The sequence below is a fragment of the Hippocampus comes genome, unplaced genomic scaffold (assembly GCF_001891065.2).
Source record: "Hippocampus comes isolate QL1 unplaced genomic scaffold, H_comes_QL1_v1.1 scaffold17, whole genome shotgun sequence".
Classification (NCBI taxonomy): Eukaryota; Metazoa; Chordata; class Actinopteri; order Syngnathiformes; family Syngnathidae; genus Hippocampus; species Hippocampus comes.
Genome location: NW_017805002.1, coordinates 3,209,439 through 3,224,240, shown reverse-complemented (window position 1 = coordinate 3,224,240; position 14,802 = coordinate 3,209,439). Strand labels below are relative to the sequence as shown.

Here is a 14,802-nt window from a genome sequence, read left to right as displayed (position 1 = left end):
TGTGTAACTTTTTTAGTATCCCATTTTAATTTTAATTTTTATTTAACAGGAACAATATATAAGACATTGCCTTCTAAAATTTGGATAATTATATGCATGTAAAACATTTAGCTTCAGTGTATTTGCAATTTTAGTCTCTGGTCAGGCTTGAGAATGTATTAATTTATATTTATTGAATACAATAAAAACTAATTAATACAATTAATAAATAGCATCAATCAATACATTTTAGACACTTGTATATGTCTGAGTGCCTCAGCAATCTAAGTGTACCGGGTTAGTGTATATGCTGTGTCCATGCAGAACTTGTGTTTACATTTATTTGGTTTGTCTTTGTCCACAGACATCAGTAGATGTAAAGAGGACCCGCCAATGCAGCCAGAGCTAAAACAGTTTCCCAGGACCCTGATGGGGGACAGGAGAAGGATCTTCAAGGCAGGCTGGTACCATATCCACCCCTGGCTTGAATATTCTCAACAGATGGACTCGGCGTATTGTTACGCTTGCAGATATTTTAGCCCTCCTAATACTGTTTTTTTCTCATCACTGTAATGTTATGACTACAATGCTTTGAAAGTTTGATGAAATAAAAAGTCAAATAATATTTCGAATCTGTCTTTTTAGCCCTGGGTTGAATGTGCCCCTCCATCAAAACCCCCGGCCCCAGCCCGGCCCCCTCAGTGAAACTGATCTAGAACCGCCACTGCTACAGTTATACTCTTCTAGGCTCCAGGTCACCCACCACCCAAATCAAGACAAATGCTCTGGATATATGGGTTTGACCACCTCAAACAAACTAGGTACTGTATTGACAATATTTCAATCTCGGAGCGCCATCTTGTGGACACAACTACTCAGCTTCACTTTACCTGAGTGTCTTCTGGGGCATCAGCACACAGGTCAGATGTCGCCGCCGACGTTGAGCCCCCACAGCAGTTGAGCTGCAAATCAAATAATTGTTGCTGGTTTTTTTTTTAATCTTTTTTTCAATGTATTTAAATGTCTACAACTTTGATTGGAAAAAGATGACTCACAGTTTTGTGGTAAATTAGTGCAATGGCAGTTGTGTTGGGATTGGACGCATCACTGATGGAGCTGCTGTAGAATTTTTGCACCTCCTCGACTATCTGGTTGAATATTATGCAGGTTAAAATATGGTTGGAAGGAATTCAATTCAATTCAAAGAGTAAAATTCATGAATGAACTCTAGATTTATTAAACACATGGCAAAATAATTTTCAGTAGACCAATTGCTTCCTAATTGTCTTTCTTAATCATTATATTCTTTGTTGCAGCCAAGTCATGGAAGTGTTTCAACACCCACACTTTTGCCGGGGACCGAGCTGAAGACCCAAATATTCCCAGTAAAAGTGTACTTTTCCTCCTGTTATCAATTTGTAGAGTGGTTGCTTAACTTGCAGAGCTTTTTTATTTGTTGTACCTGCTCCTTGTTGATGAATCCAAACACACCAGCTGCAATCTCTGCGGCGAAAATGATCAACAGGCAGGCAAAGAACTGCAAAAGAGACATTATTAATAATTGTGTTCCTTTTAATTCTAACACACTGAAAACAAACATTTGTAAATGATTAAATGTGAACATATTGTATTTCAACGTTAAATACAACTGAATTGTACTTAAATTATAAATACAATTTTAATCCACTTTAACATCCACAGTAAACACTTAACTCAGTGATTCTTTGCATACCACTTGAGGGAGCACTAGTGGTGCCTTTGCCACACTTTCAGAATCACTGACCTAAATCACGTAAACTTGTGATTAAACTTACCGAGGCGAGAAGGCACTGAGATTCCCGAACGGCCCCGAAACAACCAAAGAAGCCAACGAGCATCATTAAGCTGCCCGCACCCAGGAGAATGTACACAGCTGCGGAAACAAGCACACGCGTGGCGTGATTGACACGTGACACATCAAAAAAACTGATTTGTGAAACAAACTTCAGTCAAACGCAAAAATCGGTTTCAAATGCACACATCTGAATCAGATTCTGATTTGCATTATAGGAAACAAATTCCGTTCTCAATTTACAAAGGTAAATAAAATAAACTGCACATTAAAAGCGCTCATATTTTGTGGACAATTTTGGAAATATAATTTGCTAAACTGGGGTGACATATGCCACATATTAGTTGCCATGACTATTTCTTCTACTATTTCTTCTCCTTCCATTTCTTCTACTTTCTTTTGGAGCTAGGCAAGTAGTTTTGGTGTATTACAGCCACCTTTTTAACATGTGGCATCGACCACAACAAGATTTACTATTGTATTTACAGCATCCAAAGGTACAATCAAAAAACCAAATGCAAAATGCGACACAGCATTCTAGTAAGGAAAATCCAGTTCAAACTAAAAAGACATGTTATAAGTTGCGCAAGTTTCAAATTCAACTGGAACTCATTCATTTGTGACTTCACTGGAAAATCAGTCATTCATTATTAAAAACCAATTATACGGGGATTGTAATGTTATGACGCCATTAGTATGTGTACATCACCGACATTTAACAGTAAATAAAGCAAAAAAATACATATATATCAAAGATTTAAGTGATTTCATTTGCGTGTGACGGGACTGCAGTTCAGCTTTTCACTGCAGTGAAGGGGGAGGGCAGCACTGTTCCACATGCTGGTCCTGCTCTTTTGTTCTAATCAGCCTGTTAGCCACCACGTTAGCTTAGCTTTGCATCATTAGCCTTTCTGCTGAGATGTCGTCACCTTCTCGAGTGTTGTAGTCCGGCTCCCTCCCTCCAGAGAGTGAGGGCTGCACAAATTTAATGAAGCCACGTGGGAGACCAGCAAGCTGTTGTTTTTCCTCAACTAAAGAGCTGACTGAGGGGACTTATGAAGAGGCTGATGCTTGGTATCATATAAAATATATTATCTAATAATCATAACCGGGGATTTCAATGTGGCAGGTGTGTTTTCCAGACAAAGAATTTTAGTCGGATTTTAAGTGTTTTTCTACAATATCATCGAGGAGGGGCATTGAGGGAGACCATGTCAAGTCATATGAGGCACATGCACGCACACACAGAAAGAAAAGGTCTCATCCTCAGCATCTGTGCTCAAAACAAAAGCCACAGAAGGCCGTTTTTTTTCTTTTTTTTTTTTTAAAGAAAGCTCCACACTGAAGGTGATGACTTTACTGTTTGCTGTATATTTCAGCCTTGAGCTGCTTATTATGATCATACAGCTCTGAGGCATTTGCAGCCATTTATGGTGCTTTCAGGAGGAAGAGGGAATCAAATCAGAAACCCGATACAGTATTGTGCCGTTATGCAGCAGAATGCAAGATTGTGCATTATAAGACACCATGATGCACCACATTGTAGTGTTGTTTTTACATGACCATACACTTCAAGTATATTGCTTATCCATCCACCAACATCCTATCTATCTATCTATCTGGTATGCTATCCGTGAGCTGCTTGTGAAAGTGGTTTGTTTGTGTTGAACATTTTTACTGAAAGCATTTGTTTATATAACATGATTTTGTACATTCTGAATGTGTGGTGTTAATATTTTATGATTCTCCCCATTTTATGTGCTTTGCCACCATCTTGTGGCATTGATTTGCGATTATAACCCTTTTTCCGGTGGGTGGGTGGGTATGTTAATTATTCGCAGATTATTAATTGTGGAAAAGCGACAATATGGAAAACAAGCATTTTGGTGCACTATAAACGTAGTTTACACTCTTGTGCCATGGCAAACAGAGATGCACCCCTAATGCATTGTGTAAGACTGTTTGGTAACACCAAGCGGATTATTGATTACGATTATACTCGATTGTGTTGTAGCATGGTGCACAATGTGGACCATATTGTACCGTTTCCACTACTGGAGGGGCGTTCAAGTACATACCGATGAAGAAAGTGTCGGGGGCATTGTTGCCTGTCAGCAGCTCCACTGTTTCTGGATCAAACCGCAGCCAAAGTCCCACAGCCAGAACCAACAAGCCGGATAACTGAGGGGGCAGAAAGTCACAAGTGTGGGATGATGATGGGATGGTGTCGCAGTGTCATAAACCTTTCGGCAATGGATATATTGATACAAAAGGTTGAAGCAACACATGTAGACATATAATATAACAAAATGACTACAATTACTGCAGCTTCCTGAAGTATTTTGACTGGCACCACATACAAGGGACCCTCAAATACTTGTGGTTCGGCACCTGTGGGTTCACTATTCGCAGAGTGTTTGTTTCAATTAAAAATAGTTTAGTTTTATTTTTTTGTCATTTCTACACAGATTTTCGCTGCTCACAGGCCATCCTAATCCCTATCCCCTATCCACGGCCTGTATTATACTGCCCCCAGGTGGCCAATGTCCACACACCAGAACAAGTAGCACAATATCCATTAAAATTAATACAAATGTGGCAAAAAATGTTTAATTATTTTCATTCAAATTAGCTACATAATTGCTACACATTTTCTCTGTACTACAATATTATAGAGTATTATTTTTCTGAATAAAAACAGTTATTCTGGAAAGGATTAATGGCATTTCCCTACGTTTCAATGGGAAAAGGTGATTTGAGATATAAGTGCTGTGAGTTACATGCATAGTCACAGAATGAATTGAAGTTGTGTCTTTAATATTTCCTATGATGCACTTAGTCTACTAGCCATGCCAGGCTCACAAGCATGGGAGGGGGCTATTTTCGAGGCGGTGACGCAACCCACCCCATTGCTCACCCCCCACAAAAATAAAACCCACCACCACAACCACATGAGTGCAGGTTCCGCCTCTTTTGGCGCCCGCCACAAGAGCTGTCGGTCCCACGAGCCCCTTGCAACAAAGAGCCGCTGTCTCCTTTTATGACACACAAGTTGTCATTCGACACAGCAGCTTTAAGTGTTTGGGAGTGCCTCAATCGAACTAAAACACTCTCCAGTCCATCACTAATGTTACTGAGAGCCAATAGAAGAGCTGTATGCCTTTAAAACCATAACAATGCTCAGTTTTGATTGGTATTTATTATTGTGATGAAAGCAACTATATCATAAAGAGAGCAATCAAGGAAATAAAAATTAATCAGATTTAGATTTTCTGAGGCCATTGCTGATTCCCAAATTTGGCAGATTATCCAGAAATGGATAAAACTGGGAAGAGTGGCGATAATTCCCAGGAGTGGTTGACCAGCTAAAATTACGCTGAGAGTGTGACAACAACTCCTCCAGGAGGTTGCAAAGGAACCTAGAACAACACCCAAAGAACTATAGACCTCGCTGGGCTCAGTTCAGGGCAGTATTCAGGACTCCATTTTGAGAAAGACACTGGCCAAAAATGGCATCCATGGGAGAGTTCCCAGGCGAAAACCCTGCTGTCCAAAAAGAACACAAAGCCATGTCCCACATTTGCCAAAAGACATCTTGATGATCCTCAAGACTTTTGGAAAAAATTCTGTGGACTGATGAGACAAAAATGGAACTTTTTGGAAGAGATGCAGCCCATTACATCTGTCATAAAAATGGCACATAGTTTGATAAAAAGAACATTATGCTGCAACAGTGAAGCATGGCGGTAGCAGTGTGATGGTCTGGGGCTGCTTAGCTACCTCAGGACCAGGAAAACTGGCTGTGATTGATGGGACAATGAATTTTGTTGTCTACCAGAAAACCCTGAAGGAGAATGTCCGATAGGCAGTTTGCGCCCTCAAAATCAAGTGTTCTTGGATCATCCAGCAGGACAACGATCCGAAACACACCAGCAAGTCCACCTCTGAATTGTTAAAAAAATAAATAAAAAAACTGAGGTTTCGGAGTAGCCATGTCAAAGTCCGGATTTGAATCCAATTGATATGCTGTGGTCTGACCTTAAATGGGCAGTTTAGGCTAGAAAACCCTCCAATATGGTGGAGTTGAAGAAATTCTGTGAAGAAAATGTTTCCACAGAAATGTGAAAGACTCATCAACAATTATTGCAAACGGTAGATTTCAGTTATTGCTGCACTCACTTTTTCACAGAGGGTCAGAAACGTTTGGACTTTTTTTTTTGTCCTTTAAAATATTTAATTGAAATGTCATTTGAAAACAGTAATATTACAATTGGTTTGATTATTTTAAACCTTTGTGTGTGATAGATATGCCAAAAAAAAAAAAACAGAAACCAGGAGCGGGGGGGCAAATACTCTTTATGTGAGCATACCTCAAGAATCGAGACAGACCAAAACAAACAAGCCGAAAAGCAGATTAACGCCGTCTCCGACAGCAAAGTCACGGCGCAATGTCATTCAGTGTGCAACATGAGAATTATCCAAATAAGAACATGTTTTGTCAGCTTTTGTAAAAGCTGCACCTTTGGAGCTTTTTTTCCTTTGAGAAGTCATATTAAATGGATGAAAAGTATGATGCAACAAATTTAGTTAGCATGACGGGCCAGATGATATGCCTTAGTGGTCTGTATATTGACCCCCGGCACCAGGTTGCCCACCACCAACACTTTTCCTTGTTCTCACCAACGGTGTTCATTTGTCAATGTGACCCGCTCTAAATTTCATCCTCAAAAAAATGCAAGAACGTAGAGCAAAATCAATTTTGTAAAATTAAATAATAAATCTACTTGCATAAAAGTAATCCATCTTGCCCCCCCCAAAAAATTATATACTGTATATACAGTATATAATACAACAGATCATTCAAATGTTATTCTTTTGTGAATTAAAGGAGCAAAATGAGCCAAGCGAAGAGATTTTTTTCTTTTTTTAATACTTAAAAAGGAAAACAAGCAAATATTAGTCTCGCAGAATTAAAGTTCCATGTATTTTTTAAAATACCCCGCCAGGCAAAATTTGAACATTGTTTTGAATGCATGAGAAAGGTTGTTCTTTTTTTTTTTTAATTGAAAAAGAAAATGGAAAACGAAGCAAGCAGAAACAAATGTAATGAATTTTCAGTGTTTTATGACGAAAAGGATAAAATAAAACCTGTGGAATTAAGTATAGTTTTTCCCAGGTAGATTTAAAAAAATAATATACAGTGTCACACCTGCAACACAACAGGATGTTAGAGGAGTAAGCGAGCGCATAACTCGTCTTAATTGTCCAAAAGTATGGAAAATGATGGTTTGAGGCTGGAGGTGGCCTGAGCTGGTTCTATGCAGCATCAACATTATACACACTGTTGACTGTAAACAACAACATAGTGCATCGCTAGCTCTTTCGGGAATTGCACAATAAAGCGTTACCATGACAATCTACCATTTAAACGCACAGATTTCAGCATGCAGTTCATTCCCATTGGACGACTAAAAAAAAAAAATGATGATGTCATATCAATCAATAACACTGGTGCAAATGGACTCACCCAAAAGATGAAGTTGAACACGATGAGCAGATATTTCACGCATTTCATCCCCCCGTGCACTTTGCTCATGATTACCACCTGATTCGAGCCGAGTCGTGATGAGCGAGCCTCTTTTAACGCTAATAGACAACAAAACAGTACTCGCTAATATGCGCGCCTCGTTCTCGCCGTGCACGTTTACGTAGTCGCGACCGCGATGGTCCAGGGAGCGGGTGTGCGTGCATGCGACACCAACATCGCGCGGGAGCGGCCCCGCCCATCTCCCCCCTCCCTGCGGTCGTGTGGGAGCGTGCGTGTGAGCGAGCACGCGCGTCTTTATGTGTGTGCCCACAAACACAGCACCAAACCCCAAAAATGGTAACATGTTGTTTTGTACGAAAAAACAGCACTCTGCCATTGCACTTTACAAAAACATACAGTAATAAAATAAGTGAATAGAACGTACAATGCATGAGCTTGTGCGGATCGATTTCATGCGTCAGCGGAAAAAAATAAAATAAAAAAATTAAAAATGGACATTGTGCTCCTTCTGATGTCACGAGGAGGCAGTATACAGTCACCTGCAAAAGTATTGTCACAGCAACGTCACCACCTTTGTTTTTGTTGTGTAATGAAGACATTTGGATTTCAAATGAAAAGATGAAAATGAGGGAAAAAATGTAGAAGTCCAGATTTTATTTCATGGTACTCTATTTCAATCTAGATGTGTTAAACAGCTTATGAGAGAGCAACTTTTGTTTGAAGTCACCCACTTTTCAAGTGAGCAGAAGTATTGGAACAGACATTTTTACCTGAACTTATAGTGAAGAACATTCAATATTTGGTGGCTGACTTGCAATAAGTGTGTCAAGCCTGCGACTCACTGACCTCACCAGGCTGTGGCATTCTTCAATTGAAATGCGTGTTTCAGTTCTTGTTGGCTTCTGGGTGTTTCTCCCATCAGTCTCGCTTCAAGAGGCGAAATGCATGCCCTCTTGGGTTAAGGCTCGATGAGTGACTTGGCCAGTTGAAGACCTTCCACTTTTTCCCCCATGATGGTAGCATGTTGTGGGTTATTGTCTTGTTGCATAATGAAGCTACTCTTGATTAGTTTGGATGCATTTTTCTGTAAATTGCCGGGCAAAATGGTTTTGTAGACTTCAAACTCACGCTGATGCTACCATCATGAGTTACCTCATCAGTATAGAAGCAGCCATGCAAGCTGCATGATGTTACCTCCACCATCCTTCACAGATGATCTTGCGTGTTTTGTATCATCAGCAAATTCTTTCTTTCTCAATACTTTGGCCTTTCTATCACTTTTGCAGAGGTTAATCTTGGTCTCATCAGTCCATGAAACTTTGTTCCTAAACGTTTGTGTCTCATCTATGTACTTCTTTGTAAAATCTAATCTGGCTTCCGGATTCTTTTTGCTGATGAGTGGTTTGTACCATGTGGTCTGGCCTGTATATTTCTTTTCTACAATTCTTCTTAGAATCCTGGATTGCGATACCTTCATCCCTGTTCTGTGGAGGTTGATTGGTTGTTTCTGTTTATCCAACTGCTGTGGATACACTTGGCTGACCTGTTCAATGTCTGTCGCTCAGTTCACCAGTAGTTTCTTTCTTTTAAGGACATTGTTGTTACGGCTATGCTCCGTGTTTGTGCAATAGCTCTGATTGAGTTTCCCCTCTCCTCTCAGCTTCAAAATGGTTTGCTTGTCTCTCATCAAGAGCTCTCTGGTCTAAACAGCAAATGCAGTTTTCACAGGTGAAACCCAGATCCAAAAACAAGCAGTAATGTTTAGAGTTGGTTTCTCTCTGAGTGGGGAATGTGTGGGAATGGACTGAATGCTGGATTCGTCAACGTTTTTGACAAATGTTGACGAAAATCAGGGGGTAGCGACTTATAGTGATGCTTTGAGACAAAGCGTGAATGTTTGGGAGCATGTTTGCGAAAGACAGATGGTGACTATTAGCGGCTATTTGGTGTTGTGTTGCAAAGATGAACAACTCTTAGACACTTTTGCCAGTTTTTGGGAAACTTTGGGACAGTTTGTCAACTCCTGGAGTAGCAGACGAATCTATGGACCCAGTTAAAAAGGTATGTGAACATTCCCAAGCGATCAGTTTTTTACGGCGCCCCTAAGGTGACATGGAATGAAAAAAAGCACCTTTAACATTACCTCATAAAGTTTGCGACATAATGCTTTTTTTTTTTTAAATTCAAGGAATGCTTTTCTGTTTTTTTTTAATGCGCGTCTATGTACTTCCGAGTCAGTTTGGCAACTGTAGCCTGTTTGAGAGATGACAGTATGCTTCAGACATCTTCGCTTATTTGGAAACCATGCTGAAGATCTTGAACAAACTTTGGATTTCAAGTCAATTTCAAAGTAAAATTCAATTAAACTCGCACAAGGGGGGAAAACGCTTTATTTTTGTTGCTTTCATTTACCCAAAAGCGAAAAAGCGCTCCCTTGCAAATAAATAAATAAAATGTTACCTAATCTCGCAATATTTGCAAGGGAGCACAACATTTTGCAGGGGAAAACAGGTGTGAGAGTGAGCGTGGATGGCTGTTCGTCTCTGTGTGCCCTCCGATTGGCTGGCAACCGATTCAGGGTGTCCCCCTCGCCGACTTCCTCAAGACAGCTGGTATAGGCTCCAGCACCCCCCACAACCTTTGTGAGGATAAAGCGGATCAGGGAAGAAAAAATAAAATAAAATAAAATAAAAAAAATCAAGGGTTTTTCGATATTGTGATAATGGCAGATGCAATATAGGACAACAGTATCTCGGGGGAATAATACCGCTAAATATAACAGTTCTTTAGGTACATGTAAAATATCTCAATAATATCATTATCACAGAATTCAACACCCATATCGCATGTTTTTCCAATATGATGCAGCCCGAGTATGCTGATGTTTGGCCAGGGGAGGCAGAGGGCCTCCTCTGCTTGGGAAAGGTAGATAAATACATGATTAAATAAAATTCGTATACGTTTTCATTCTCTGGTCTGTGCCTCATATTGATTTTCTTTTTGATTCCAGGAATGTTCAAAACTGCATCATTTGCATATTTCTCGTTCAAATTCATGAGTGAGACAGGAAGTGCTGAAGCAAGCGTTCAGCCTTACTTCATATTGCATCATCGATCACAAAAAGCAGAAATAGCGAATCAACAGCACCATCTACTGGTAATATTACTGCACTGAAACTGAGGTAGATAGTGGTTGGTAGATGTTCTATTTCCCTGTTAATTTAACGCAGAAGGTGATGATGGCTTCAGCAGATTAATGGCGCTGCAAATGATTGAAAGCATGAGAACAACCTAAAGTATTTTTTTGTTTTGCTAAATTATTCAAAGACACTTGGATGATTCAAAACCTAAATTTCATCTATCCATGATCTGAAATGCTTTATCAACCTGTGAAAAAATGTCTTCCACAAAGACTGATTGAGGCTTGTTCCTTGCCCTTCAGCAGTGGGTATTTCGCCACCAGGGTATTTGTACTGTACAGCCAAAGGTGTGGTTTACCCCCGACCCCCCCATGTACTGTACAGCCAAAGGTGTGGTTTACCCCCGACCCCCCCAAAAGTGCCACTTTACACACTGTACTCTCCTGTACAGGAGAGTCGAAGAAAGTGTTCAGTATTCCTGGATCCTGTTTTGTACTGTACAATATGCATGTGGCGTGCCACGCCATGCCAATGAGGTTGACATGTGGGGCATCGCTGAGGGGCCCGGAGTGGGATCACCCGCTCTGCCGTCCGCGCTTCCCGTGGTTAGGCTGCCTTTGTGCCACCATTTACTCATGTCATGTGGGCGGCAAACAGCGACCTCGTTTGTTTGCCAGGGGAGTCGATGGTGTGAGCATCACAAGACTTATTGAGCCACTGCCCACCACCCGCGTGCTACAGCAGCACCCATTGTCAATGTGCACGGGAAGAGACAAAATACTCATTGGCATTGATATGTATTACTGTATATACACTGGGATGCCGGTTTTTAGATTATTTCAAAAGATCGTCGTATGAACACCTGCTTTTGTAATTTGTCAGTCATTCCCTCGTCCGGGTTTAGTAAAAGAAAAATTGCTTTGTGGCGCTAAAATACACACTTCGATTACTGATGGAAAAAGCGTAAGTATACGATTTGGCCCCTAGATGGCAGCATAAGTCAAAAAAAATCCTAGCCTACCACCACCTTCAGCAGGTTTGTCTTCCTGCAAGGCTTTATTCGCTCATTCATTTTATTTTTTTCAAAAGTCTTTACAGTAAGGACATTGCACTTTGCACCTATGTATACTTCATTTCAAATAATTTGTATGTAATAGTAGGTTTCATGGTCACTGTCCTGACCTTCTGTCTTTGTCTGTCACACTTTAGTTGGGATTTGCAGCACTTTTTTAAAATCGTTCATTATCTTGCATGTTGGCCAAAATTTGGACATTTTGCTTCGTTTCGCCGCCTGACTACCACCACAATTGCTGCAATCGGTGAATAGGTCTGATAAGTTTGTTTTATTGTCAGACTTGGCGTTGTCATAGTCTCGCATTTTCACGTTTGGTTTGCATAGCATCCACATTTGTTACGAAACTATATGGGGACATTAATGTTCTGTTCCTGTCTTGCTCTGCTCTGCTCTTCCACCATTTTGTGAATCTGACATACTGAAATGGCCTTCGTTAAGCCACAATCATGTAATAGATTTTTTCTCCTGAGATGGTTGCTCCTTATGCCAGACACCAATCGTCTGATAAATTCTTCACAAAACTCACTCAAGTTGCAGGTCTCAGCTTTGATCCTTCAAAGGGAAAGTCAACCCTAAAATGTTCTGAAAAATGCAAATGTAATCCTGTGAAATAATCCAAATTTTTAATAAATGTAACTGTAATATGATCACATTTGTTTTTATGTAATCAGAACGGAATAATGTTACTTTTTTTGTATCCTGAATACGTAATTACATGTATTCCATTACTCCTGAAGCCCGAATGTACGCAATTTCCATTTTATGCGACGTGATGGCATTCAGCAGCACGTGTTTTTGTAAAGCATAACGAATCGGTTGTTAACTATTTGCCTTAACACCTTTAACGGAAACCCGATAAAATTAACTAGACAATATAAACAACATAAAATTGCTTTCTTTACTGACTTTAGCGTGTTTCAAAAAGTTAAATTTAAAAGTGGCCCTTTCATCCTTCCATTTTTCTGTATGTGGCCCTCAAACGAAAAAGTTTGGACACCCCTGCCACACGCGGTGAAAAGGCCGCGGAGAATTTAAGGTATTCGAGTTAGGCAGGCTTAGCGAATCTAGCGATAGATAACATAGTAAAGTCGTCGGTGGCTTCGCTTCGCCGGAAAGCGAGTAAGCGGCATTGTTGTCCGAAAAGGCGTTATTACGCCATTTCTCCTCTAGAGGTCAGTGTTTCGTTTCGGTTGGCTATACAACACCAGAAGCAAACAAAACAAACAAGTACATTCTTCTGCAAACAGTAGCCTTTTTTGTTTGTTTGTTTTGAATGCGTTTCACAGATATTACAATGCGTTTCACAGATATTGCTCAGTGTTTTAGCTGCAACAGAAAATGTGACAAGCTCACGACTAAAAAAAAAAAACAACAACAACAACAACAAAAACGAATTGATTCAGACTGGACTAGCTGATAATCACTTCTAAAATTAAAAAAAATAATTACTACGACTACTACTACTACTAATAATAATTATAGTAGATTAATAAGAATAATAAAAGGATGGTGCATCATATTATTACCTACTACAGCCAAAGCTGTAATTGACAGGAAATCTTATTCTTATGCTTCTGAAATATGGAAAAATGGATGAAAATTGCAGCAAATTGAAGTCATATGCCCCCCTCCCCCATCCTGTATAAAGTGATTTGGATGCCCGTGTGATTGAATTCCAACACAAAATGTATAAGGTACATGTTTAATAAATAATAAACACTATTTTCAACATGGTTTCCTCAGACCTGGGCCAAGTAACAAAAAACAGGATACTTCTAGTATAATTGTGTTGTTATGTTGAGGGCTGTGCTGTCTGCTAAGCAGCCTCTATGACAAGTTTAAACCCGCTGTTTGGAGGAAAGCCGTGTTCACTTCAGCTGCATTTTATTCTGTCATTAGATTATTATCCGTTATTACATTATTGGAATTATTTATACCCTGCTATCTTGGAGCCAGCGGATTGAACGACATTTGAAATATTTGCATAATTGCAATTTTTCCACAGAGCGACAGTATGTAGATTTCCTTGTGTAATCGTGTCCCCCTGTTTTTAATGGAAATTGGAGTCCAACAGTGTTTTTGCATGTCTGAAATAAGTGTAGCCGGGGTCATAATGGGGACATATTGTGGAATAAAAAAATACTTTTTCAATTTTAATACACAAATAGTTGTGTCTCTGGAGTACCTGCCCACTCACCAAGTACAAAATTAAACAATCCAGTCAATCTTTGGTGAGCTGAGGATTTCTGAAAATGTCTCTTTGATTGAGATGTTCTGAATTTTGGCAAATTGTGGCGTCAGAATTGTGGGGTGGGAATTTGAGTTGAGCAACGTGGTGCCTCAAGTTTGACATGGCATGAAATTGTTTGTGTTATATTTGTAGTTTAAACCAGGGATGTCAAACTCAGTTCCTGGAGGGCCGCTGTCCTGCATGTTTTCCAAGTCTCCCTGTTGCAACACACCTGATTCAAATGATCAGATCATCAGCAAGCTCTGCGCAAGCCTGACATTGAACCTGTTCATTTGAATCAGGTGTGTTGCAACAGGGAGACTTGGAAAACATGCAGGACAGCGGCCCTCCAGGAACTGAGTTTGACACCCCTGGTTTAAACCATGAACAAAGCCAAAAGTCACTTCTTCTTTGATAACATTATCCTAATAGCATAATCGCCCAGGAGGTTACCTTTACCTTTTAAACTACTTTTTTAAATTAAGTGAAAAACTCACCTAACTTGCTGCTTTGCAGTGTATTTTGGCATTTTCTGTAATTGGTGTCAAGGAATTGTGTTGAAGTGATACATCTCGATTGGTGTAAAGGGAGGGGCTAAATTCAGCCAGGGTTGTTAACCAAAGTTCAAGAGTCCTTACTCCATGTTTTTTTTTTTTGTATTCTGCCATAATCAAATTATCTCTAAGCTTTTTAAAGGTATTGTTGTAAGATGAATTAGAAATGATACTGAAGGGATTATTGTGGATCATAGTATATTTATGCAAAGATGTTGAAGTGATTTGAGATATACAGTACACACACATGCATATCCATATTAGTTGTGATTTGCCGACATTTTGTGGCAAATGGATTTTCTTTCTTCTCTTCGTGGACTGAGAATTTTTCTTCATAAGCGTAATATAGTCTTTGACCCAGGCCTGCCGTTATACACAGTTCATGCAGTCCCCGTACTTTGGCATAATACTAATAATTTACTCTGTACAGAAGTCTTTATATAGAC

At 39.8% G+C, this 14,802-nt stretch overlaps 1 protein-coding gene across 1 annotated transcript in view; it reads right to left on the bottom strand.

Annotated features, from left to right (window-relative positions):
- tspan2a (tetraspanin 2a) overlaps nt 1–7,574 on the bottom strand; it is a 9,444-nt gene extending 1,870 nt beyond the window's left edge. Inside the window, exons 1-6 of the mRNA XM_019857422.1 lie at nt 7,338–7,574; nt 3,889–3,991; nt 1,794–1,891; nt 1,442–1,516; nt 1,035–1,127; nt 870–941 (exon numbers count right to left, since the gene is read on the bottom strand). Coding sequence (XP_019712981.1) covers nt 870–941; nt 1,035–1,127; nt 1,442–1,516; nt 1,794–1,891; nt 3,889–3,991; nt 7,338–7,406 — 510 coding nt within the window. The 5' untranslated portion in view covers nt 7,407–7,574. The remainder of the gene's footprint in view (nt 1–869; nt 942–1,034; nt 1,128–1,441; nt 1,517–1,793; nt 1,892–3,888; nt 3,992–7,337) is intronic.
- Nucleotides 7,575–14,802: the final 7,228 nt, after the last annotated feature.